General features: G+C 46.0%; 1 protein-coding gene across 8 annotated transcripts in view; it reads right to left on the bottom strand.

Annotated features, from left to right (window-relative positions):
- LOC110525302 (multiple C2 and transmembrane domain-containing protein 1) overlaps positions 1–26,997 on the bottom strand; it is a 246,940-nt gene that overhangs the window by 32,038 nt on the left and 187,905 nt on the right. For all 8 annotated transcript variants that reach the window (XM_090237030.1, XM_036979436.2, XM_036979435.2 and 5 more), the window contains 2 exons: positions 15,281–15,397; positions 4,804–4,860 (listed from right to left, as the gene is read on the bottom strand). In XM_090237030.1, the coding sequence (XP_090093156.1) occupies positions 4,804–4,860; positions 15,281–15,397 (174 nt within the window). The remainder of the gene's footprint in view (positions 1–4,803; positions 4,861–15,280; positions 15,398–26,997) is intronic.

Raw genomic sequence — 26,997 nt, forward strand, 5'->3', positions numbered from 1 at the left:
GTGCACTTAACCAGGGATGAGGGGGAAAAAAGAAGGTTTGGGAATAAATGAGAAGGGGGTGAATGAATGGAGGAGGGAGGGTGGTTGGGGGAGAGAGATATTGGAGAAATAAAGAAGAAAAATACCCCCTTTCAACTTCCCTACAGCTCAAATGGAATGTTTACAGTTGAGGGGAGCAATAGATCAAAATGTATGAAGCCAGAGTTGGTCAATACAAGCCTTTGTGGTCGCCTTGCTATCCGGCTCCCCAGCCCTGTGTGCAGAAAGAGGAGGGCCCTCTTATGTGAAATAATCAGCTAAGGACTCAATCTGACATTGGCCCCGAGCTGCAGCTCCCTCATTTCAATATGAAAGTTGAAATGTATTTCTTTCTATAATGTGCACCTTTTCAAACGCCTGTTTTCTTTCTGAGGGGAGAAAATGCAGAAAAATAAGAGGAGAGAGATATAAAGAGGGGAAAAGTTTCAAGGTTTTCTAACGCACATCTTCAATTGTCGGCCTCGTACATTGTAGCCTTGGAACTTCGCTGCCACGGGACTTTTCTGTCAGAGCCACTGGAGGACAATGGGGGATGGGAATGCAGAGACGCATGTGGACTGACTACACATAATATCGTCTTTTTTAACCCTGTGAACTCACATTGGCACTTAATTCAAAGCCTAAAATAACTCAATTAAGAGACTTCAGGCTATATCATTTTAGATAGCAAATTGCTTAGTCAAACACCCCATAGAATTACCATAAAAATAACAGACTGGACAGATTTTGCCAAAATTGGTGCCAAGAGATACTAAACGAAGCAGATGAAATTCTAATTGGTCTTGGTGTTGGACACAGAATAACCAAGAAACGCCATTAGTCCCAAGTGTGTAGATAAAGCACACCGTGCCACGCAGGGCCGTTCACCTCATAGGAAGACAGAGGAAGAGTCAATAGCCGTACAGCACACTTTACTTCTGAAATAAAACAGAAAGTGGGGAATGGTTACTTTAGATAAGTCAATAAGATTCTGCTATGTTGTCTTTTGTTTATCCAATCAATGTATTGAGGTGCTATGGAAACCCTGTGGCCAGCTGATAATATCAAATGTCAGATCCTGTACTGGTGAAGTTGAACCATGCTGACTAGGACTAGAAGGGACCAGGACCAAGCTGGTATGGCTACTCACTGCCACTGTGTAAACGAGCCAGCTAACCACTAAAGCAGCCACCTGTTTTTACCTGATAGCTGCTGTTTTATTACTTGGACAATGAGAAGATCGAACCTGGGTCTGGAGTGATGCATCTATCTTTAACGAGTGCGCTGAGAGACGAGAAGCAAATACAGGGAGTGAGGGTTTTAATAAATAAACATAATAATAAACACGAAACACAAACAACGCACCGAGATGAAACAGAGTCAATAACCCCTGGGGAAAGAATGCGGGAACCTGTCACGCCGGCTAGAGCCCGGGAACCTGTCACGCCGGCTGGGGCGCGGGAACCTGTCACGCCGGCTGGGGCGCGGGAACCTGTCACGCCAGCTGGGGCCCGGGAACCTGTCACGCCGGCTGGGGCGCGGGAACCTGTCGAGCCGGCTGGGGCGCGAGAACCTGTCGAGCCGGCTGGGGCGCGAGAACCTGTCGAGCCGGCTGGGGCGCGGGAACCAGTCGAGCCGGCTGGGGCGCGGGAACCAGTCGAGCCGGCTGGGGCGTGGGAACCAGTCGAGCCGGCTGGGGCGCGGGAACCTGACAGACCGGCTGAGGCATGAGAGCCTGACAAGCCGGTGGAAGCAGCGAAGTCCGGCGATCCAGCAGAGGCATGAAAGCCAGACAAGCCAGCTGAGGCAGGGGAGCCTGGCGATCCAGCAGAGGCATGAAAGCCAGACAAGCCAGCTGAGGCAGGGGAGCCTGGCGATCCAGCAGAGGCATGAAAGCCAGACGAGCCAGCTGAGGCAGGGGAGCCTGGCGATCCAGCAGAGGCATGAAAGCCAGACGAGCCAGCTGAGGCAGGGGAGCCTGGCGATCCAGCAGAGGCATGAAAGCCAGACGAGCCAGCTGAGGCAGGGGAGCCTGGCGATCCAGCAGAGGCATGAAAGCCAGACAAGCCAGCTGAGGCAGGGGAGCCTGCCGATCCGGCCGAGGCATGAAAGCCCGACGAGCCGGCTGAGGCAGGAGAGCCCGGAGATCCGGCTAAGGCAGGTGAGCCTGTCGATCCGGCTGAGGCATGAGAGCCCGATGAGCGGGCTGAGGCATGAGAGCCTGATGAGCCGGGCTGAGGCATGAGAGCCTGACGAGCCGGCTGAGGCATGAGAACCTGGCGATCCGGCTGGGGCATGAGAGCCTGACGAGCCGGCTGAGAGCCTGTAGTGGCTCCCGGAACTGACGTCATTGACACTGACATAAAAAAAATAAAAATAAATAAACAACACTGCCTGATGTTTCCCTTAGGTGAGGTGTTATTCTGTAACAAGTGCGCTGAGAGTCGGGAAGCAAGTACAGGGAGTGAGTGTTTTAATAAATAAAGCAAATAATAAACACGAAACACAAACAACGGACCGAAATGAAACAGAGTCAATAACACCTGGGGAAAGAACCAAGGGGAGTGACAGATAAAGGGAAGATAATCAAGGAATTGATGGAGTCCATGTGAGTATCATGAGGTGCAGGTGCGCTTAACGATGGTGACAGGTGTGCGGGATAATCAGCAGCCTTATGACCAAGAGGCCAGAGGGGGAGTATACGTGACACTATCACTGCGATGCAGTGCCTTAGACTGCTGCGCCACTCAAGGAACCACTCAAGGAACAATGCAGAGAAATAGAGTTAAGAAAATATTAGAAAAGTATAAAATAAAAAGTAACATTAAATTAACATTAGCGAGTCTATATACTGTACAGGGGGTACTGGTACCGAGTCAATGTGTGGGGGTACAGGTTAGTCGAGGTAATTTGCACATGTAGGTTGGGGTAAAGTGACCATGCTTAGATAATAAACAGCAAGTAGCAGCAATGTAAAAACAAAGTAAAAAGTCCATGTAAATAGTCCGGGTGGTCATTTGATTAATTGTTCAGCAGTCTTATGGCTTGGGGGCAGAAGTTGTTAAGGAGCCTTTTGGTCCTAGACTTGGTGCTCCGGTACCGCTTGCCATGCAGTAGCAGAGAGAACAGTCCCTAGTATATAGGTCCTGGATGGCAGGAAGCTTGTCCCCAGTGATGTACTGGGCCGTACGTACTACCCTCTGTAGCATCTTACGGTCAGATGCCGAGCAGTTGCCATACCAGGCGGTGATGCAACCGCTCAGGACGCTCTCGATGGTGCAGCTGTAGAACTTTTTGAGGATATGGGGACCCATGCCAAATCTTTTCAGTCTCCTGAGGGGGGAAAAGGTGTTGTCGTGTCGTGCCTTCTTGGCGTGTTTGGACCATGATAGTTCATTGGTTATGTGGCCACCAATGAACTTGAAACTCTCAACCCACCCCATTACAGCCCTGTCTATGTTAGTGGGGGCCTGTTCGGCCCTCCCTTTCCTGTAGTCCACAATCAGCTCTTTTGTCTTGCTCACATTGAGGGAGAGGTTATTGTCCTGGCACCACCCTGCCAGGTCTCTGACCTCCTTCCGATAGGTTGTCTCATTGTTGTCGGTAATCAGGCCTACCACTGTTGTGTCATCAGCAAACTTAATGAGGGTGTTGGAGTCATGCTAGGCCACGCAGTCATGGCTGAACAGGGAGTACAGGAAGGGACAAAGTACACACTCTTGAGGGGCCCCAGTGTTGAAGAGCAGCATGGTAGCATGTGTTGTTACCTACCCTTACCATCAGGGGGCGGCCCATCAGGAAGTCCAGGATCCAGCTGCAGAGGGAGATGTTTAGTCCCAGGGTCCTTAGCTTATTGATGAGCTTTGTGGGCACTATGGTATTGAACGCTGAGCTGTAGACAATGAACAGCAGTTCCTTTTGTCCAGGTGGGAAAGGGCAGTGTGGAGTGCGATTGAGATTACGTCATCTGTAGATCTGTTGGGGCGGTATGCAAATTGCAGTGGGTCTTGGGTTTCTGGGATGATGGTGTTGATGTGAGTCATAACCAGCCTTTCAAGGCACTTCATGGCTAGTGACGTGAGTGCCACGGGGCGGTAATCATTTAGGTAGGTTACCTTCACTTCCTTGAGCACAGAGATTATGGTGGTCTGCTTGAAACATGTAGGTATTACAAAGTCGGTCAGGGAGAGATTGAAAATCACAAATACTGACAACCATGATACTATGCATGACGAGGTTACAATGGGTAGAGAATGTAATGTACAGTGAGTATACCAAACATTGGGAACCCCCCACCCCGAAAGTGTTCCACAGGGATGCTGGCCCATGTTGACTCCAATGCTTCCCACAGTTGTCAAGTTGGCTGGATGTCCTTTGGGTGGTGGACCATTCTTGATACACACGGGAAACTGTTGAACGTGAAAAACCCAGCAGCATTGCAGTTCTTAATGTTTGTACACTCAGTGTATGTCTGGACCCATTTTAGGAAGACAACTATCAATGTTCAAAGTGTGTGTGTGTGTTTGTGTTTGAGAGAATATGTGCATGTGAGCATGTGTGTGTGTGTGTGTGTGTGTGTCCGTGCGTGCATGTGTGCAGATTTGAACGTGTGCATCTAAAGTACACATACCATATATGTGTTAGTATTTCCTGTGTGTGGAACACGGTCACCCCTGAGATGTCCTGTCCCTTGACTGACTGACTGACAGACAGACAGACAGACAGACAGACAGACAGACAGACAGACAGACAGACAGACAGACAGACAGACAGAGATATAATTACCTTGTCATCTTTGTCATAGTCCTCATCCTCATTCTCCAGCAAGTCCTCCATCGCTTGCTGCATGGTGGTTGTCACAGGAACAAGAGAAGAAGAGACAGAAATACATGCATTACGAGGGGCAAACAGGCATTCTTATTCATTCTCATCCCTACAAATTGCACAATGCATACTGTACATGTACTGTATATATGGTTGATGTCAACACAAGGCAATACAGGGCTGATTGTAGTCTCTTGGTCTTCCAGACCAATCTGAACCCATCTCTAACCTACACCCAGTCCCCCAGCTCTCCCATTACTATAGGGGAGTAGAGAGGAGGAGTACGTAGAAGAGGGGCTTCAGCAGAGTAAGCCCAATAACAAAGAAGTGTAACCATGTGTTTCACTGGTTCAAAACCGATGAAACAACAGCCATTACAGCAGGCCACCAATCCCTCCACTTGAGAGTGAGAGGGAGGGAGAGGGAGAGAGAGATTGAAAGCAATGATGAAAGATAAATCATTCCATACAGTATGTATCTGGGAATGCTGAAGTGAGGATCAGGATGTGGAAGAAAATATGTTTTCATGGAAACACATGTCCTTGCCTTCCTGTCTGTGAATGACGAGAAGTTGACTCTAAAAAGAGGAGTTGTTGAAAGTTTTTTTATTTTTATCTCTCTGATAAAAACCCATACAGACCACCATAATTAGATATACAAGGCCTCTCAAATCACTTACAATCGGCCTAAATAAAGTATCTATACAATCTTAACATATGAAATTGATTCAAAACGACAGACAACGACAGACAGAGTCAGTAGTATCACACGTGTTTGTGCTGCCTGCCTGCGAAGTACTAGACCAGCACAGATCGTTACCCCCCCACCCTCCCCCGTCCCCCCATCTGTCAATCACACATCAAAGCTACAAGGTCAGCAGGAGCAGCAGTACCATAAACAAACAGGCGCATCATCAACCTGTGAGCTGCCAAGAGCTGCATTTATCTTGTCTCATAACCCCTACCCCACCCCCGCCCTGCCTCAGCAAACAAATTGGAGAAATCCAAAAACCACTGCTTCACAAAATTAATAGATTTTTTCCCTTTGTTTTATTGGAATAATAAATTTAAAAAAGTGACATAAGCTTATTATGTAAATACAGCTTCCTGCTGAAACTAAGATGGCTTCAGCTCCAGTTGTGTGTGGAGGGAGTAAATAGTAGTCAGAGGAGCAGTGTCTGTTTATAGTTCAGTAGGGTTGGCTAACGGCTTCTTCTGGTATGGCAACTGCTTGGCATCTGACCATAAGGTGCTACAGAGGGTGGTACGTATGGCCCAGTATATCACTTTGCCAAGCTTCCTGCAATACAGGACCTATATAATAGGCGGTGTCAGAGGAAAGCCCATAAAATTGTTAAAGACTCCAGTCACCCAAGTCAAAGACTGTTTCCTCTGCTACCGCATGGTAAGTGGTACCGGAGCGCCAAGTCTAGGACCAAAAGGCTCCTTAACTAACAGCTTCTACCCTCAAGCAATAAGACTGATGAACAATTAATCAAATGGCCACCCGGACTAATACATTGAACCCCCCCTCCATTTGTTTTGTACACTGCTGCTACTTGCTGTTTATTATCTACACATAGTCACTTTACCCCTACTTACAATTATTATTGTCATGTTATTGTGTTACTTTTTATACATTTTTTCTTTAGTCTATTTGGTAAATATTTTCTTAACTCTTCCTGACCTGCACTGTGTCACGTCCTGATCTGTTTCATCTGTCCTTGTGATTGTCTCCACTCCCCTCCAGTTGTCACCCATCTTCCTCATTATCCCCTGTGTATTTCTACTTGTGTTCTCTGTTTGTCTGTTACCAGTTCATCTTGTTTGTCAAGTTTTTCTCAGCTCCTGCTTTTCCCCAGTCTCTCTTTTTCTCGCCTTCCTGGTTTTGACCCTTGTCTGTCCGGACTCTGAGCCTGCCTGACCACTCTGCCTGCTCCTGACCCTGAGCCTGCCTGCCATCCTGTACCTTTGCCCCTACTCTGGATTACCGACCTCTGCCTGATCTGACCCTGACCCTGCCTGACCCTGAGCCTGCCTGTCATCCTGTACCTTTGCCCCACCACTCTGGATAATCGACCCCTGCCTGCCTTGACCTGTCGTTTGCCTGACCCTGTTGCTGTAATACACATTGTTACTTCAACACAGTCTGCACTTGGGTCTTACCTGAAATGTTATACACTGTTTGTTAAGGGCTTTAAGTAAGCATTTCACGGTAAGGTCTACACTTGTTGTATTCGGCGCATGTGACAAATAAAGTTTGATTTGATTTGTTCCTGACCTGCGCTACTGAGATACAGTCTTTCTTTCTCTCTCCACCCCAAGGACTCTTGAGGAATGGCCATTCAGGCTATGATTTCTCTCTCTTACACTCTGACCATGCTTAGAACAATGCCTTGTAAAATGCTTGTTCATGTTATTTTTTAACTTAAACTTTATGCTTTGTATGTGAATCCATTCATTTTACAAAGTAATTAAATACACTTGTATTTAGAATCCATTCTCAGACATTTCTTCACTGCATATTATTGGCTAATTGCTTCGTCTAATCATGAGTCGCATGTGAGGTATTTATAATATCATACATGATAAATATTACTACACAATGTGTTAGAATCAACAACCATAAAGGAAGCACAAAAAGAGATCATGGATTTTTCCAAACACAGCCTTTACTACAGTACACAGCACACTATCATACTGTAGGCCCCATGCTATCTAAAACAGAGCTATTAACTATAGATAGGCATGACCCACAGAGACAGAGGGAATGATAGTCATTCCCCTGTTTTCTATTCCTCCTCCCGTCTAGCCTGCGGTAAAGAGAACAGCCTTGTTCACCGGTACGAGAGTGTAAAATGTATAAACAAAAGGAAGGACATGTCATCTCATCAGCCCTGAAGATTTCCACAGCTAAACGCTGTGTCTCCGGAAGACATCAATTACCCCCCCCCCTCCCAATTCTGTAATGATGAAGACTGTTTGTTTATCGTATCATTTAGCTGTTTATCCCCTTATCACATCGTCTGAATTACCATAATTACAACCCAACGCTTCAAAGACTCACTGATGACAGGATGGTGGAACGCTCACACCGCCTGCACCGCCGCAAAGACTCACTGATGACAGGATGGTGGAACGCTCACACCGCCTGCACCGCCGCAAAGACTCACTGATGACAGGATGGTGGAACGCTCACACCGCCTGCACCGCCGCAAAGACTCACTGATGACAGGATGGTGGAACGCTCACACCGCCTGCACCGCCGCAAAGACTCACTGATGACAGGATGGTGGAACGCTCACACCGCCTGCAACGCGCTTCAATCCAACACTTTACCAAGGGGAAATTAACATATTCATAGCGTTCAAATCTTCTGAACGGTACAGGTTATACTCACAGATTACAGAGGGTACATGTATATATACAAATACTCAGGTGAAATATGTCAAATACACAGCTTGGTGAAAGGTCTAAATAAAGTATAGACCATTTAGTGTGGAGTGGTGCTTGTGAACACATGCTCTGGAGGGCATGAGTCCTGCAGGGTTTATGTGTGTCTGGCTTGTTTAAAACCAGTTTATAGGGTCAGGGCCATGGCAAGCCATTTCCTCTGTTCAGTCATTAAGCCCCAGTAGGTCTCACATCCTGACACCTGTGTGCCCTAAAGGAGCAGGGAGCAGGCAGAGATATGGATGTACAGTAGGAAACTACAGCAGACTTTTACTTGGCCTGCTGGCTGGGGGGAGGAGAGGGAATAGTAACCCTACAGTGGATGTGGATACGCCGGACTACCACTCAGGGCTTGGATGGGTCGATGAACCTAAACACACACACACGCACAAGGATAAACACACACACGCACAGGGATAAACACACACACATATACACAGGGATAAACACACACACACTAGACAAGATAGAAATCATCCTTTGCCATGCAAACACCATCCCCCTCTCTTCCTCCGACCCCCACCAAGTTTCCTACCGCCAGGCTGGCTGAAGAAAATCCACAATCTCTGCTCTCTTTCTCCTAACCTTTCGAATGATAGCCGCTAGTGGAATGATAGCCGCTAGGGGAATGATAGTCGCTAGGGGAATGACAGCCGCTAGGGGAATGACAGCCGCTAGGGGAATGATAGCCGTTAGTGGAATGACAGCCGCTTGGGGAATGACAGCCGCTAGGGGAATGATATCCGCTAGGGGAATGACAGCCGCTAGGGGAATGACAGCCGCTAGGGGAATGACAGCCGCTAGGGGAATGATATCCGCTAGGGGAATGACAGCCGCTAGGGGAATGACAGCCTTAGGGGAATGATAGCCACTAGGGGAATGATATCCGCTAGGGGAATGACAGCCTTAGGGGAATGATATCCGCTAGGGGAATGACAGCCTTAGGGGAATGATATCCGCTAGGGGAATGACGGCCTTAGGGGAATGATATCCGCTAGGGGAATGACAGCCTTAGGGGAATGATATCCGCTAGGGGAATGACGGCCGCTAGGGGAATGACAGACGCTAGGGGAATTGACGCCGAGACAGACATCCCAACGAGCATAAAGGTAAACTCTCTCTCCTCCCCTCTCCTCCTCCTGGTTTTCCTCCTTGATATGTGAGAGGGTTTTAACTGCTGCTGCTGGGGTCTTCCCCTCTCCAGGCCCTGCTTGGTATACTGTGTGTGTGTGTGTGTGTGTGTGTGTGTGTGTGTGTGTGTGTGTGTGTGTGTGTGTGTGTGTGTGTGTGTGTGGTGTGTAGGTTTAGGCTCTGGAGGAGAGGGGCGATCAGAGTGGAGGGCTGGAAGACTGATAAGGAGAGTAGGCAGTCTATCTGACCCGACCCTTCACAAGCTGCAGAGCCCTGCTCTCACAGGGAGGCCTTCTGTCTGGACTGACTCAGGCCTGGCTCACCCAGCAGGGGGCAGGGAGGGGTGTGGTTGGCTGCTATTATTGATCACACAAACCAGTCCAAGTGCCAATCATTATCATGACAGCATTCAAAAGCGATACATAGAATATGCACTCACTTTCATTTCCACTGTCTTGGCATACACATGTCAGCATTGAGTCAGTCAGAACAATGCAAAGACCTCTGATTTTTGTTCAAACAAGACTGGGATAGACTTTGTTTGTATCTTTGTGTCTTGGAGAGGGCTGGTCTGTGTGGTAGAGAGAGGGCTGGTCTGTGTGGTAGAGAGAGGGCTGGTATGTGTGGTAGAGAGAGGGCTGGTATGGGTGGTAGAGAGGGCTGGTATGGGTGATAGAGAGAAGGCTGGTCTGTGTGGTAGAGAGGGCTGGTCTGTGTGGTAGAGAGAGGGCTGGTATGTGTGGTAGAGGGGGCTGGTATGTGTCGTAGAGAGGGCTGGTATGTGTGGTAGAGAGGGCTGGTATGTGTGGTAGAGAGGGCTGGTCTGTGTGGTAGAGAGGGATGGTATGTGTGGTAGAGAGGGATGGTATGTGTGGTAGAGAGGGGCAGGCGCCTGACTGAAGAAAGCAGGTGTCACAGAGTGGGTAGAGGAAGTGCTGAAGTCCCCCCCCCCCCCCCCCCCCCCCACACACACACACACATACACACCTACACACACACATACAAACCTACACACACCTACACACACACCACACCACACACAGACACACACACCTACACACACACACAACCCAAACAGTCAGAGAGAGCAGCAACAGAACAACATCAAAGACTGCGGCAGAACACGGAGCAGGAGTGCTGACACTGTTAACAACGACGGGTACAGAGGTTCACAAGGATAAAGAGGAGGAGGCTGGGAGACTGGCGCGGCGTTCTCACCCCGCTATCAACACCGTCTGCCTGCCAGCGAAGACGGGGCGGCACGGGGGAAATTAACGGGGCACAAACGCTCCCAGTCAAAAGTGACATGACCTTTTGATTTTGTCACCGACTGCCATGTCTACCTCTGCACTGAGGAGAACCTACCAGGCACCGCCGAAGTCCTCTCTCCCTCTCTCCTTTTTGTCTACCTCTGAACTGAGGAGAACCTACCAGGCACCGCAGAAGTCCTCTCTCCCTTTTGTCTACCTCTGCACTGAGGAGAACCTACCAGGCACTGCCGAAGCCCTCTCTCCCTCTCTCCTTTTTGTCTACCTCTGAACTGAGGAGAACCTACCAGGCACCGCCGAAGTCCTCTCTCCCTCTCTCCTTTTTGTCTACCTCTGAACTGAGGAGAACCTACCAGGCACCGCCGTAGCCCTCTCTCCCTCTCTCCTTTTTGTCTAGCTCTCTGTATTTGGGGCAGGGCCACTGTGGAGGTTTTCCTTTGGTTTGAGTGAAGACAAGCGGAGCCAGCCTGCTCTCATCCTTTTCTTCTTCATCAAAATATCGGCTGGCCGGTGGGTGAGAGGCAGAGAGAGCGGCAGAGAGGCAGAGATAGAAAGAGAGAGGGAGAGAGAGAGAGAGGGAGAGAGGCAGAGAGAGAGAGGCAGAGAGAGAGAGAGAGGCAGAGAGAGAGAAACATAGAGAGAGCGAGGCAGATAGAGAGAGAGGCAGAGAGAGCGAGAGACAGAGAGAGCGAGAGAGAGAGAGAGAGAGAGAGAGAGAGAGAGAGAGATCACCGGCATCTTTCTGCACCATGACAGCTCATGTTATAATGAACACCTCCACAACATCTGGTAAAGAGTTTTCCAGGCTAGTGGCTCGACAGTGCCGGTCGGTTTTCCAAGGACGGTCATCCAGGCCTACAGCTTTTCCATTGCAGCTGAGCTGTCCCCCGCTTGACTGAGCCCAGCCACCCGGCAACCCGCCCCAGCAATAACCCAGAGACAGAACCCACCATACGGTTCCACGTTTCCAGGATGGGAAATGGGTGACTTCACACTTTAGGGGTAATAGTAATGTTAGTGATGGTGGTGGTAGTGGTTCTGGTGGTAGTGGTGCTGTTGATAGTGGTGCTGGTGATAGTGGTACTGGTGTTGGTGGTGCTGTGGTAGTGGTGCTATTGGTGCTGGTGGTAGTGGTGCTGTGATAGTGGTGCTGATGAGAGTGGTGCTGGTGGTAGTGGTGCTGGTAATGGTGGTGCTGATGGTATTGGTACTGATGGTATTAGTGCTGATGAGATTGGTGCTGTTGGTAGTGGTGCTGGTAATAGTGGTGCTGGAGGTATTGGTGATGGTGATAGTGGTGCTGGTTTTAGTGGTGCTGGTACTGGTGGTGCTGATGATAGTGGTGCTGGTAAAATTGGTGCTGGTAGTATTGGTGCTGGTGAAAGTGGTAGTGCTGCTGGTGAAATTGGTGCTGGTAGTATTGGTGCTGGTTAGAGTGGTGCTGGTGGTGGTGGTGCTGGTTTTAGTGGTGCTGGTGGTATTGTAGGTGCTGGTGGGATTGTAGGTGCTGGTAGTAGTGGTGCTGATGGTATTGTAGGTGCTGATGGTAGTGGTGCTGGTATTAGTTGTGCTGGTGGTATTGTAGGTGCTGTCATCCTATCTTTGTCTACAGACACTAGTCTACACTATCACCTCCCCACAGTAGGGGTCTCTAATAAAAAGCAGAGGGCCAGTTTGTAAGCTTGAACAGCTTTCCATTTTTAAGTAACTTCGAGTTCCATAATGTTTCAACTGCAATGCGAATGGCAAACAATGATGCTGTGGCATTGGTCAGACTAACTGTCTGTAGCTGTAAAGATGTCTTAGGACCCTGTCTCCACAACTGTAATCTCTCCCTCCACCTCTCCTGTCATAGCTCACATGGCCCAGCAGTGCCTGCTATGTTAATCATAACTTTCCTCCATAACAAGCCACACACAGCCTTGGAGAGGGTCACACACAGGGCACCTAATGGTGCAACAGTTGACAGACATGATAACAGGGTTAGAGGTCAGAGGACGACAGTTTAAAAGCAGGGGTCAGTGACATTGTTGCTTCACCAGGCCTTTAATAGCTGGTCTAAGGCCAGCTTTTCTGTTCAGCACATCTACTGGTCAAGGTTCAGGCCTGGCTAGGGAGAACTGACCTAAGAGCATCAGTGACCCTGAGGTGAAAATTACAGCATGTAGAAATACAGTGACTGTATGGGAAACACTGACTCAAATGGGAATGGGAAACACTGACTCAAAACAAACAGACACACCAGTTGTATGCATGAAGAGCTTGGCGCATGCCTGTTTGTTTAGCATGGTTTTCATATAACATTCTCATTCCTTTACACACATCCCACAGTCCGTCTCTCTGTCGCTCTCACAGATGTGTACTACTGTCTGGTTGGTTGTGACTGCTGTGTGTGTCTCTAGAGGGCTCATATTACTAGAAGGTGAAATGACTGCCTGCCTGCCTGCCCGCCCGTCCGTCCGTCCGTCCGTCCGTCTGTCTGACTGACTGACAGTGTGAAGACAGCAGCCGAGCCCAGGTGGGAGATGCAGGGTGATAAACTCCTAGAATGACCCTTACAACATGTCACAGCTCCTCAACCATCACAAAGAGAGGAAAGGAGGAGGAGGGGCAGCCTCATCACATTCAGTTTCACCTATCATCAGCAACTAATATCACACGCCAAGACAAGAGACTGCTGATTTTCTACAGAGGACATTTTTTGTGCCAGCTATAGTGCATGTTCCCTCAGTGCAACGATCTCAGAAGTAAGGTGGGGATAAATGTTAAACAATTAAACAAATGTTCCTGTATATACAGTACACTCCCTAAATAACAAACAAGCACACACACTAACAAATGCACAAAGCACACACACTCATGCAGACACAAGCACAAAGACATGCGCACACACACACACACACACACACACCATCCCCGGAGTTGATAAAAACAAACTTCCCTTCTTTTAGGGACTGCAAGTGAGTGGAGTGGAGTGCTGTGACTCATCATGGAATTGAGGCTAGATCAGGGGCTTGGACTAATTGGAAGCAGACATGAGAGCCGACCCCCCCCCCCCCCAGCTCCACTATTAACCCTCCACCATCTAGTCCCTCCAGCCCCCCTGTCCCCCCAGCCCCCAGCCCCACCATTACCGCTATGGAGGTAAAGAAATAAATAATTTTTTGTTGAATGTTTTTGGTCAAGCAATGCTGCCATCTACAGGGGGACATGTACAGAGCATTGACACAGAGGCGAAACGCAGAAATACACTAGCAACTATGCTCCATGATGTGCATACTGTTATGTATGTGTCCTTTCCATTTTTAAGAGATACCTTCCACTTCCTTCCGTTGAAAAATACATTTATTGGATGCTTTTAATTGTGACCCAGCTACAACATCTGCACTGGCAAAACACATCTACTGTATGCCTGAAGAACACATCTACTGTATGCCTGAAGAACACATCTACTGTATGCCTGAAGAACACATCTACTGTATGCCTGAAGAACACATCTACTGTATGCCTGAAGAACACATCTACTGTATGCCTGAAGAACACATCTACTGTATGCCTGAAGAACACATCTATGCCTGCTTTTCCTCTCCATCTGCCATGAGTATTGCTGTAGAAAACATGAAATAACGTCCAATAAATTCCTAATTCTCTGGTAATACTAAAACTAGTAGGTTCACAGCAACATTCATTAAATCCTGCTCTATATATTTCCAATTCAAGGCCATAAGAAGTTCGTTCTACTTGTTGTTTTCATTGTTTTAACGGCTATCTGTTCCAAATCCCGCATATTCTTTTTAACTGCGCACTCGTGAAAAATTGGGTAATATATTTTGAGAGACGGGGAACTCTTCCCTGTGCATTCTAAGGTAGTCTGGAAACACACTTATTAAAATTAATCACTTCATTGTTCACGCTCGCACCACTCTCTCACGACTCTCCAGGTGCACCTCGGCAATGATTAAAACATGTCCACTTCTCCGTGACATTGCTTTGACACTGTTTAATTGGAATAAGAGATAAAAAATACATGAATTAAATAAATATACAACCAGGTAAATGGCATAACGTTGCTCAAGGTGACAAGCTATTACGTCCTCTCTTTGCCTCAAAATATGCAAAGGAAGAATTTGGGAGCGATTCTTCAAAGTTCAAGGCACTTGGCATTTCTCATTCAGAAAAGCAGACAGAATTTCCCTCAGTGTCTATTTCTTGGTTGTATTATTTTGGGATTTTTTAAATTCTTTAATTCTTCTTTACTATATCCAGAGGGAAGGTGCCAATTAAATAAGTCCACTCCTTAGTCCCTTCCTGTTACCTCCAAGTTTACAGAATTATTTTACTAATTGTTTTGTTTGAATGCATTTACAATTATGGTGTCTAAGAACAAACACATTGTATATTTTCTATGTAGGGGTTTTGTATCTATTTTCCATAGTAAATGTGTCATTATATTTATGATTAAATCCATATCTATTGAAATGAGATTAAATAAATGATTGACAGAAATGCGTGTGAGATGTAAACGCTTGCCGTATGGGACAATTAAGGGGGCAGAACAGCGTAGTGATACATGACAGGGACACTCACCACATCTTGCCTGGTGTCCTTCCCCGAAGAGATGAGGATATAGTTCCAGGCCAGCGGCAGCAACAGAACCAGAGGAATCATGTAGAGTTCAAAGTTCCACACCACCAGAACAAAGACCTGCACAGGGAGAGAGAGAGAGAGAATTGAAGATCGATAGAGAGAAAAACTTAGGAACTTATGTAGCTGAGACCTGCAATGGCACTTGCACACACACTTGCATATCGCATAATACACATAATACACATCGCATAATACACATAAACAGGAAAGCACACAGACCCATACGTAAGATACTATGACAGCTAATGCAACAGAAGAAAGACTTAAATGGACGGCCATGGTGACAAAACAGGACCCCTGAACCCTGGGCTGGGACAGGGCCTATCTTCATCTGAGGATGAGGAAGATGAGTATCGGCTGTCACAACGTTCCCTCACAAACACCTATCATCCATCATTCACTGGGCTGAGGTCACTTTCTGTTTCAAGCACAATTAGTTAAAATGACCTTCACCCTCAACCCAGCACCTGACCAGCCACACAATGAGCCGCTCACCCTGTCACCCCTCTCCAAATACCCCTATTCCACCTCCCTAGTCAGCTGTTCCATTGATCCCCTCTCTACACCTTATCTCTCATCCTAACTAAAAAAAGCATCATTCCAGAACTAAGCGCCTCCAAACCTGCGCAGTACAGTCTTTTGCAACCCGAACATAAATGATCACGATCCTATGAAAATGAAATGCTTAAGGAGACATAATTCACAAACACTAAATGGTTGATAGTCCACTTTTGTGAAAGTATAGGTAAAGTACAGATAAAAAATATGACCTATTTCTCTTTATATCTCATCATTTCACAAAATGTTAAAAACATCCTCCGACATCCCTATTTTTGATGAAGAAGATCAATGTAGAAAACACATAACTGAAATGTGAAAAAAATGCAATCCATGTGAAAATATCTTATACATTAACATATTTTCCGACAATGCATATTAATCAATCTCAAGGATGCAAACGTTCATTATTTCAAGTCCATAGAAACAGTCTTGAAATATGGGATGGGAGAAATGGGTTTTCAAAATGAATTACGTCTGCAACAAATGCATTTATAAAAGATCGCTCTAGTTTTAAAGGTAAACTTTCACTGGCAATGAAAATATGTTTTTAAAACACAGAACAGCTGATATATTGGGTGGTCACACCTTGTACAGTCAATGATGATATATCCATGATAAAGCTATACGTTTGGTTGAACAAAGTACATTTTAATCCAGGAAAGTGCTAATGATGAGAGATGTCCCCTAGCCTCTCATGGAACAGCTGAGGAGTTGGTGGATACATAGTGGATGTGTAAGTCCTCACCTTCTCTGTCCCCCGTTTAACGAACATCTTCCTCCCTACTGACCTCTCTGTCCTCCTGCTGCCTCCCTCTACAACCCCTGCCCTAACACTAGTGTACTGGATCAGGTGTGTACTGGACTCTCTTTCTCTCCCCGTGGATCATCATCCTACACCTTAAAGCCCCAGAACCCAATGCACACACGCTCCCGCATGCCAGGCGCACACACATAGAAATTCATTCATAATTTAGCACCACAGCTAAAATATATAAAAACATGTTTCTACCTCTTTCTCTGTCTTTAATAAAGGTCTGTTAAGGGAATTGGAAAAATAATCTTCAATAATTCAGGAGTGCTTACTAGAAAAATCCAGCACCCGTCTTAATATTTCAATATCCTTACGTGAGCAGACACCATACTGGCTGAGTGAGAGCTGAGCCAGTATGGTGGACACTATACTGGCTGAGCGAGAGCTGACACTATACTGGCTTAGTGAGAGCTGACACCATACTGGCTGAGTGAGAGCTGACACTATACTGGCTGAGTGAGAGCTGACACCATACTGGCTGAGTGAGAGCTGAGCCAGTATGGTGGACACTATACTGGCTGAGCGAGAGCTGACACTATACTGGCTGAGTGAGAGCTGACACTATACTGGCTGAGTGAGAGCTGAGCCAGTATGGTGGACACTATACTGGCTGAGTGAGAGCTGACACTATACTGGCTGAGTGAGAGCTGACACCATACTGGCTGAGTGAGAGCTGAGCCAGTATGGTGGACACTATACTGGCTGAGTGAGAGCTGACACTATACTGGCTGAGTGAGAGCTAACACCATACTGGCTGAGTGAGAGCTGAGCCAGTATGGTGGACACTATACTGGCTGAGTGAGAGCTGACACTATACTGGCTGAGTGATAGCTGACAGTAAACTGGCTGAGTGTGAGCTGGCTGAGTGTGAGCTGACACCATACTGGCTGAGTGAGAGCTGACACCATACTGGCTGAGTGTGAGCTGACACTAAACTGGCTGAGTGTGAGCTGACACTAAACTGGCTGATTGTGAGCTGACACCATACTGGCTGAGTGAGAGCTGACACCATACTGGCTGAGTGTGAGCTGACACTAAACTGGCTGAGTGTGAGCTGACACTAAACTGGCTGATTGTGAGCTGACACCATACTGGCTGAGTGAGAGCTCAGCATTCTATAGCGTTCTCTCTCTTTTTATTTTATTTGACCTTTATTTAACTAGGCAAGTCAGTTAAGAACAAATTCTTATTTTCAATGACGGCCTAGTTGGTTAACTGCCTGTTCAGGGGCAGAATGACAGATTTGTACCTTGTCAGCTCTGGGATTTGAACCTTCCAGTTACTAGTCCAACGCTCTAACCACTAGGCTACCCTACCGCCACTAGGTAACTCTAGCACTCCCACTCTAGACACAGAGTCTAACTTCAGAACATAAACGGAACCGCACTCATTCACTCATCTACTGTCCCGTACCACCACACAGATAAACAATGATTCCTCTGGTCTTTTTACACTGAAGCACTGCAGATCATATAAAACTGAGCCCTGTGTATTTCAGCAGACAGACCATATCATACTGAACCCTGTGTATTTAAGCAAAACAGGAAACATGTACTTCTGCAAACAAATACAATTCAGTTCTATTTTGTCTATTCATCAGCTGTACCAAAATATACAGTACCAGTCAAAAGTTTGGACACACCTACTCAGTCCATGTTTTTTCTTTATTTTAACAATTTTCTACATTGTAGAATAATAGTGAAGACATCAAAACTATGAAATAACACATATGGAATCATGTAGTAACCAAAAAAGTGTTGAACAAATCAAAATATATTTTATATTTGACATTCTTCAAAGTAGCCACCCTTTGCCTTGATGAAAGCTTTGCACGCTTGGCATTCTCTCAACCAGCTTCATGAGGTAGTCACCTGGAATGCATTTCAATTAACAGGTGTGCCTTGTTAAAAGTTAATTTGTGGAATTTCTTTCCTTCTTAATGCGTTTGAGCCAACCAGTTGTGTTGTGACAAGGTAGGGGTGCTCAAATAAGCAAAGAGAAATGACAGTCAATCATTACTTGAAGACATGAAGGTCAGTCAATGCGTAAGATTTCAACAACTTTGAAAGTGCAGTCGCAAAAACCATCAAACGCTATGATGAAACTGTCTCTCATGAGGACCGCCACAAGAAAGGAAGACCCAGAGTTACCTCTGCTGCAGAGGATAAGTTCATTAGATACCAGCCTCAGAAATTGCAGCGCAAATAAAAGCTTCACAGAGTTCAAGTAACAGACACATCTCAACATCAACTGTTCAGAGGACACTGCGTGAATCAGGCCTTCATGGTTGTATTACTGAGAAAAAAAACCACTACTAAAAGACACCAATAAGAAGAAGAAACTTGCTTGGGCCAAGAAACACGAGCAATGGACATTAGACTGGTGGAAATCTGTCCTTTGGTCTGACGGATTCAAAATTGAGATTTATGGTTCCTGTGTCTTTGTGAGATGCAGAGTAGGTGAATGGATGATCTCCACATGTGTGGTTACCACCGTGATGCATGGAGGAGGTGTGATGGTGTGGGGGTGCTTTGCTGGTGACACTGTCCGTGATTTATTTAGAATTCAAGGCACACTTAACTAGCATGGGTACCACAGCATTCTGTAGAAAAGCGTCATCCCATCTGGTTTGCGCTAAGTAGGACTATCATTTGTTTATCAACAAGACAATGAACCAAAACACACCTCCAGGCTGTGTAAGGGCTATTTGATCAAGTGCTGCATCAGATGACCTGGCCTCCACAATCACCCGACATCAACCCAATTGAGATTAATTGGACCACAGAGTGAAGGAAAAGCAGCCAACAAGTGCTCAGCACATGTAGAGATTCCTTCAAGATTGATAAACACGCTTTCCTGCTGAGGCTGGTTGAGAGAATGCCAACAGTGTGCAAAGCTGTCATCAAGGCAAAGGGTGGCAACTTTAAAGAATCTCAAATATAAAATATTGTTTGATTTGTTTAACACTTTTTTGGTTACTACATGATTCCGTGTTATTTCATAGTTTTGATGTCTTCACTCCAACTCTGCAATGTTGAAATCAGTCAAAATAAAGACACACCCTGGACTGAGTAGGTGTGTCCAAACTTTTGAATGGTACTGTACCTTCACACATACAGTGTAGATGTACATCTAAACCAACCTGGTTGAACGTCTGCAATACATTAACATTCTCCTACAAAGGCACGATATAGAGTAAGACATGATTGCAGCTCCCTCTTTTGCAGTGTCTGGCTGGTGTGTGTGTGTCTCTGGTGTGTGTGTGTGTGTGTGTGTGTGTGTGTGTCTCTGGTGTGTGGTGCGTGTGTGTGTGCGTCTCTGGTGTGTGGTGTGTGTGTTTGTCTGTGGTGTGTGGTGTGTGTGTGTGTTTCCGGTGTGTGTGTGTGTGTGTGTGTGTCTCTGGTGTGTGTGCATCTCTGGTGTGTGTGTGTGTGTCTCTGGTGTGTGGTGTGTGTGTCTGTGTGTGTGCTTCTCTGGTGTGTGGTGTGTGTGTGTGTGTGTGTGGTGTGTGTGTGTGCATGTGTGTGTGTGCGTCTCTGGTGTGTGGTGTGTGTGTGTGTGTGTGTGTGTGGTGTGTGTGTGCATGTGTGTGTGTGCGTCTCTGGTGTGTGTGTGTGTGTGGTGTGTGGTGTGTGGTGTGTGTGTCTGTGTGTGTGTGCATCTCTGGTGTGTGGTGTGTGTGTGTGCATGTGTGTGTGTGCGTCTCTGGTGTGTGCATGTGTGTGTGTGCGTCTCGGGTGTGTGTGGTGTGTGTGTGTGTGTGTGTGTGTGTGGTGTGTGTGTGTGCATGTGTGTGTGTGCGTCTCTGGTGTGCGGTGTGTGTGTGTGTGCGTCTCTGGTGTGTGGTGTGTGTGTGTGAGTGTGTGGTGTGTGGTGTGTGTCTCTGGTGTGTGGTGTGTGGTGTGTGGTGTGTCTGTCTGTGTCCGTCTAGTTTCCCTCTGCCTGGGGTTATTTAACCTGTCGTCCACCTCATCCCCATTTAGTTATTCTAGCTCTGGGCGAGGCTGTGACTGACAGCTGGAGGAACACGACACCCCGGCCCATCAGAGGCCAAGCCTGCCCCGTCTCACAGCCCCTCGGCTGGGGAGAGAAGACTGCAACGCCGGGACCGGGAGACCTCCCCCATCGCTTCCCTACTGAAACACTCTCTGCCTGGGGAGGAAGGAGAGGGAATCAGCCATGGAGGTCTGTGACCGGAGAAAGGAAAAACACATTTACAGAATCTCAGGCATGTGGCTATACAGTGTGTGTGTGTGTGAGCTTTGTGTGTGTGTGTGTGTCTACACAGGTATTTTCAGAGCTACACACACACAGCTCACAGGCTGGTGTTTTGGGTGGCAGTGCTAGACTTAGAGACACACAGCTCACAGGCTGGTGTTTTGGGTGGCAGTGCTAGACTTAGAGACACACAGCTCACAGGCTGGTGTTTTGGGTGGCAGTGCTAGACTTAGAGACATACAGCTCACAGGCTGGTGTTTTGGGTGGCAGTGCTAGACTTAGAGACACACAGCTCACAGGCTGGTGTTTTGGGTGGCAGTGCTAGACTTAGAGACACACAGCTTGCTCCATCCCTTCCTTAACTTCTGTTTTGACATGTGCATGTATGTTTGCATTCCAAACATGCAGCTGTCTAAGGGACTGCATCGCAGTGCTAGAGGCGTCACTGCAGACCCTGGTTCGATCCCGGGCTGTATCACAACTGTCCGTGATCGGGAGTCCCATAGGGCGGCGCACAATTGGCCAAGTGTCGTCCGGGTTAGGGGAGGGTTTGGCCGGGGTAGGCCGCCATTGTAAATAAGAATTTGTTCTTAACTGACTTGCCTAGTTAAATAAAGGTTAAATATATATATATGATGAATCAAATAAACCCCTTCTAGTGTATTCCTGGTAGTATAGGTATAAGATAGAAGAAAATAGAATACAATGCTAAGGATCATTTCCTATTTGTTGCACACTGAAAGGAGAGAAATCCATTGTTTCCTGTGTCTACTAAACTCACCCTCAACACGGCATCAGTGTAAGATGCTATTAAGTCATTTATTTGATTTACGTTAACAAATGATGTTATATGGATTTAAATTATTTTCAAATTATTTTTCATGTTAAGGAATGTCAAAATGGAAGCTGTATCAGCTTTAACATCAAGTCAATGATGGCATCTCAAAGCATATGGTCTAACTAATAGATATTTGGGTTGTTTCCAAATGAAAGCAAACCGGCCCTAAAAAAAATTGCACTGAATACAAAATAAGGTAAGAAAATGTACTTCAATGAAAAACTTTTGAAAATACTTTTAAGTACCTACCTCCATTGCATGATTATTGTTCTATAAAAGAATATGTTCACATTGAACATGATATGAAACATTCCATGTGCATTTGTAAAAAGCAATAAGGCAAACTTGAAGTATTAAAAAAAACATTTGGTTATTTCTACAAACTACTAGACAGTGGAAACACAGTGAACAGAGAATCCCCTTAAACTCTCTATGATTATTCCATGTATATGTAGTCAATCCATACACATTACATTTCAACACAATAAATAATATTCATAAAAATAAAAAGGCATTCCCTTATCAAAAGCACGCAAGGCACAGATTTAGGAATATAATCCCATCAGGAACAGATGTGTGTTTCATTCATCTATTACATTTTGATGAAGGTGGAAGATTGGGGCTTTATAGTTTTGGCACTATGTGGTTTACTAAACAGTGCTCCGCTGCTCGGCTTTACGGCTCGGATATGGAGCTCTTGGGGAACGTATGAAGTGCTTTTGGCTGAGCGTGTACTAGTCTAACACCCCTCTCCAGAAGTCAACTGACGTTTGGATTTCAGAGTGAATTTGGCTTTATCTTTACTACATGAATATCTATCCAGATACCAGCCGTCCGCTACCAGATAGCAAATAAAGAACAAGTCATGTTCTGACAGGAAGCCTATACGGGTCCTATTTGGCTGGACAGGACAGTCCCATTCTGTGGTACTAGACTGCCCCCTGCCGGGGAGACAAAGAGCTGTTTTATGTTTAGTAAGAAGAAGTTGTATATCACATCCAAAACATAGAAACAAATATGTCCATAACAACAAGCAATCTGTAATAGACACTTAACCAAAGACACCCACAAATGGTCAAAATGTCCTGTAATAGCAACCGTGTCCATGAATGAGAATAAAACAGAGATAATTGATTAACACATCCCCATCTGCAGATGTCCTTCTGTCTATGAAAACCAAACCCCAGACTCCACAGTGTCCTCTGAATCAACGTGTCATTGTATTTCACTTTCCCTCATGTTTTCAGTTAGAAAGGTAGTGAAACATTTACAGTTTATCTATTTCAAGCTGTCCATTGCTGTAGGGCAAAAATTCAGGAGAGGTCTCCAGAGTGGCGCCAGAGTGGCGCAGCAGTCTAAGGTAGTCTAAGGCACTGCATCAGTATAAGAGGCGTCACAACAGTCTCTGGTTTGATTCCAGGCTGTATCACATCCGGCTGTGATTGGGAGTCCCATTGGGTGGCATACAATTGGCCCAGGTTGTCCGGGTTTGGCCGGGGTAGGACGTCATTGTAAATAAGAATTTGTTCTTAACTGACTTGCCTAGTTAAATAAAGGTCAAATAAAATGCAAACTTCTGATGGTAAAAGTTAGCTAGCTTTCTCAAGTGGAGTCAAAGGAGCAATTTACATGGACCTGGAGAGGAGTGTGTGTGCATACGTTCTTCTCTTTTTTATTTAGATCTAAATGCAAAGCAGGTGATAGGTGCTCCAGTTTCCTGCAGAAGTAACTCCCTTGTCTGGGGCTCTCCCACTGATAAGAGTCCTACTTCGCCCCAAATAAAAGAGCCTGGTATCATTTCCACTGCCTTCCAAACAACCCCCGTCTCCTACCCTCCTCACCCTTCTGGGCATCACAAAGCCTGCTCTATTTGCTCCCAATTCAAGGCCCAATTGCATATAAAGTTACAGCAAATTTGTTTGGAGGAAGAGTTGCTGAGGCCTGCGGTCCCTAGAGCAATAACAGCCTTGTCTTTCAGGGGCTGCGGGGAGATCTGGCATGAACTCAACACCATCAACCCCCACAATGGCCCCAGCTCACAGGCAGAGAGGGAAGGGGGGATGAGAGTGGTGGAGAGAGGAGAAACAAGGAGGGGATGGGGATGGTGGGTGGGTCTCAGCTTGCAGGTGTTCAGGTAGAGAGGAAGCAGAAGCTTACCCCACCCCACCACACACACCACCCGTGGCGCGGGACAGGAGGTAACTCCAGCCCAGCCCACTGTGCCAATGCTGCAACGGTGGCTGGTTCTCTACGGGGCTGGGTGGGGGTGCTCAGTTACCTCACACACACGTCTCTAATCGCAGTTGGCGCTAATGGATGAGGCGCACAGATACGGGGAGAAGGAGAGCGGAAGAACAAACTGGAGGGAGTAAGAGAGGGTTTGTACCTGTTAGCTCACTAGACTGGATCTGTCTGCACACTAATCTAACACAGAGAGGGATTACATTACTGTGTGTGTGTGTGTGTGTGTGTGTGTGTGTGTGTGTGTGTGTGTGTGTGTGTGTGGGTAAGAGTGGTTAGGTGGTTAGTTATATGTTAGAGTTACAGGTTATGGTAAGGGTTAAGGTTAGGGTTAGGTTTAGGGTTATGGTAAGGGTAAGGGTTATGGTAAGGGTTATGGTAAGGGTTAAGGTTAGGGTTAGGTTTAGGGTTATGGTAAGGGTTAGGGTTAGGGTTATGGTAAGGGTTATGGTAAGGGTTATGGTAAGGGTTAAGGTTAGGGTTAGGTTTAGGGTTATGGTAAGGGTTAGGGTTATGGTAAGGGTTAAAGTTAGGGTTATGGTAAGGGTTAAGGTTAGGGTTATGGTAAGGGTTAAGGTTAGGGTTAGGGTTATGGTAAGTGTTAAAGTTAGGGTTATGGTAAGGGTTAAGGTTAGGGTTATGGTAAGGGTTAAGGTTAGGGTTATGGTGTGGGTTAGGGCTGGAAAGAATTACACATGGGAAATAATTAACAAAAAAACAGAGCAAACTAGAAGGCTATTTGGCCCTAAACAGAGAGTACACAGTGGCAGAAAAGCTGACAACTGTGACTAACCTAAAATAAAGGAAATCTTTGACTATGTACAGACTCAGTGAGTATAGCCTTGCTATTGAGAAAGTGAACACGGCCCACAAAATGTGGTAGGAACTGAGCTGCACTTCCATATTCCGATACAATATGTATTGCGATTTGATACTGTGATTTTATTGAGTTTTTTTGTTCCAAACATATTGCTCACCATATATTTGTCTGCTGCAGAGAGACAAGACAGCCATGGGAAAACATGTTGGTTCACTATTTTTTTTTAAAGAAAAGAAAACAAGCTATAGCCTGAAAAATACCGGAGTTTTGACATAGGTACAGCCGACTAGTGGTAGGTAACGCTACCTACAGTAGAACATTTATTTAATATCGGCCCCAAAATAAGATTGTGGTATGGCAACAATGACAGCACACCATGTTGACAGGATACAGGAAGAGAACCCTCATGAAAAGACACACACACCACTTCATAAAAATCCACAACAATAGACCTCCAAAAGTGCTTCTAGAAATCAGATTGTAAACAGTTGATGCCAGGGGCTCGGCCTGATGTCAGTAATGTCAGTGTCCAAAGCAGCTGTCTGCTCAGGGCCCAAATGAGGAAATCCCTGTAACAACTGTTCAGCACACAGAGGATCCCAATCCTCCACCTTGTAGAGGGCAGAGTAGAAATCCATGGCATGTTGGCGCATCTCACCGTCATCCGTGGTCACCTTTCCATCAGGGAGAAGAAGGCAGACATCTGTTTGCGTTGCAATGTCGACTGCCCTAGGTATAAAAAAAAACGCTAGGAGCATCCATATCTTTGAGGGTAGCAAAGCGAGACCTAATCAAGTCACCCTTCACTCTTTCATGTAAAAACGACCTCAGTTCATGTCTCCTGTACTGTAGGTTCATGACTAGTCCGAGGTCATTCTGAGTGAGCAACTGTCCTGTTCTCTTTAACTTCAATACGAGAGAGCAGTATACGGTTGCAAAACCCCACCTATTTGGGCCTTCCCAACCTCCCACCATTGTCTCAAGGACTCAAAATTCCATTTAATAGCCCTCCATTTTTCTTACTCTCCACATATCAGAAAGCTCAAACGTAGTTAATAGACCAGACAGACGAGTAGCTGACCGCAGGTAAAGTTATTCAGCAGTGCAATCAACAGTAAAATCCACTGTACAGTTCCAGTCCAGTGGATAGAAAACACACTAAAGTGTCTAAAATTGTTAAAATTACGTCTGTGAGTATAACAGAACTGATATGGCAGGCGAAACCACCCCCACCCCAAAAAAGAATTCAGCCTACCACTGTTTTCAATGGCTGTCACTTTTATTATAAGGTCAAGTCCTCCCAGATTGCAGTTCCTAGGGCTTCCACTAGATGTCAACAGTCTTTAGAAAGAGAAAAATGAGCCAGAAATTGTAGTTTTTCTAGGTGGCTCCCATTTTGGCTGTAGTGTTTCCAAGCGTGTGGAAGAGAACGCGTTCTTTGGTATTTTTTTCCAGTAAAGACAATAACGATTCTCCGTCTTAAATTTGATCATTTAATAGGGTACCTAAGGTTTAATTATAAACGTTGTTTGACTTGTTTGGAAAAGTTTATTAGTAACGTTTGGGATTCATTTTGTATGTATTTTGATGGAGGGAAACTGGGTGGATTATTGACTGAAGCGCACCAGCTAAACTGAGTTTTTATGGATATAAAGAAGGACATTATCGAAAAAAAGGACCATATGTGATGTATCTGGGACCTTTTGGAGTGCCAACAGAAGAAGATCATCAAAGGTAAGGCATTTATTATATCGTTATTTCTGACTTTCGTGGCGCTCCTGCATGGTTGAAATATGTTTTTCATGCTTTTGTATGCGGGGCGCTGTCCTCAGATAATCGCATGGTGTGCTTTTGCCTTAAAGCCTTTTTCAAATCTGACACAGCAGCTGGATTAACAAGAAGTTAAACTTTATTTTGATGTACTACACGTATGGTTTTATGAAAGTTAAATATTTATACTGTAGTTGGCCAGGTGGGACGGTTTAAGCCATTTTGTCACAGCTTTGGAGGTACGCTTGGGGTCATTGTCCATTTGGAAGACCCATTTGCGAACAAGATTTAACTTCCTGACTGATGTCTAGAGATGTTTCTTCAATATATCCACATCATTTTCCTGCCTCATGATGCCATCTATTATGTGAAGTGCACCTGCCCCTCCTGCAACAAAG

Source organism: Oncorhynchus mykiss, chromosome 6 (assembly GCF_057628025.1).
Source record: "Oncorhynchus mykiss isolate SJ-2025 chromosome 6, ASM5762802v1, whole genome shotgun sequence".
Classification (NCBI taxonomy): Eukaryota; Metazoa; Chordata; class Actinopteri; order Salmoniformes; family Salmonidae; genus Oncorhynchus; species Oncorhynchus mykiss.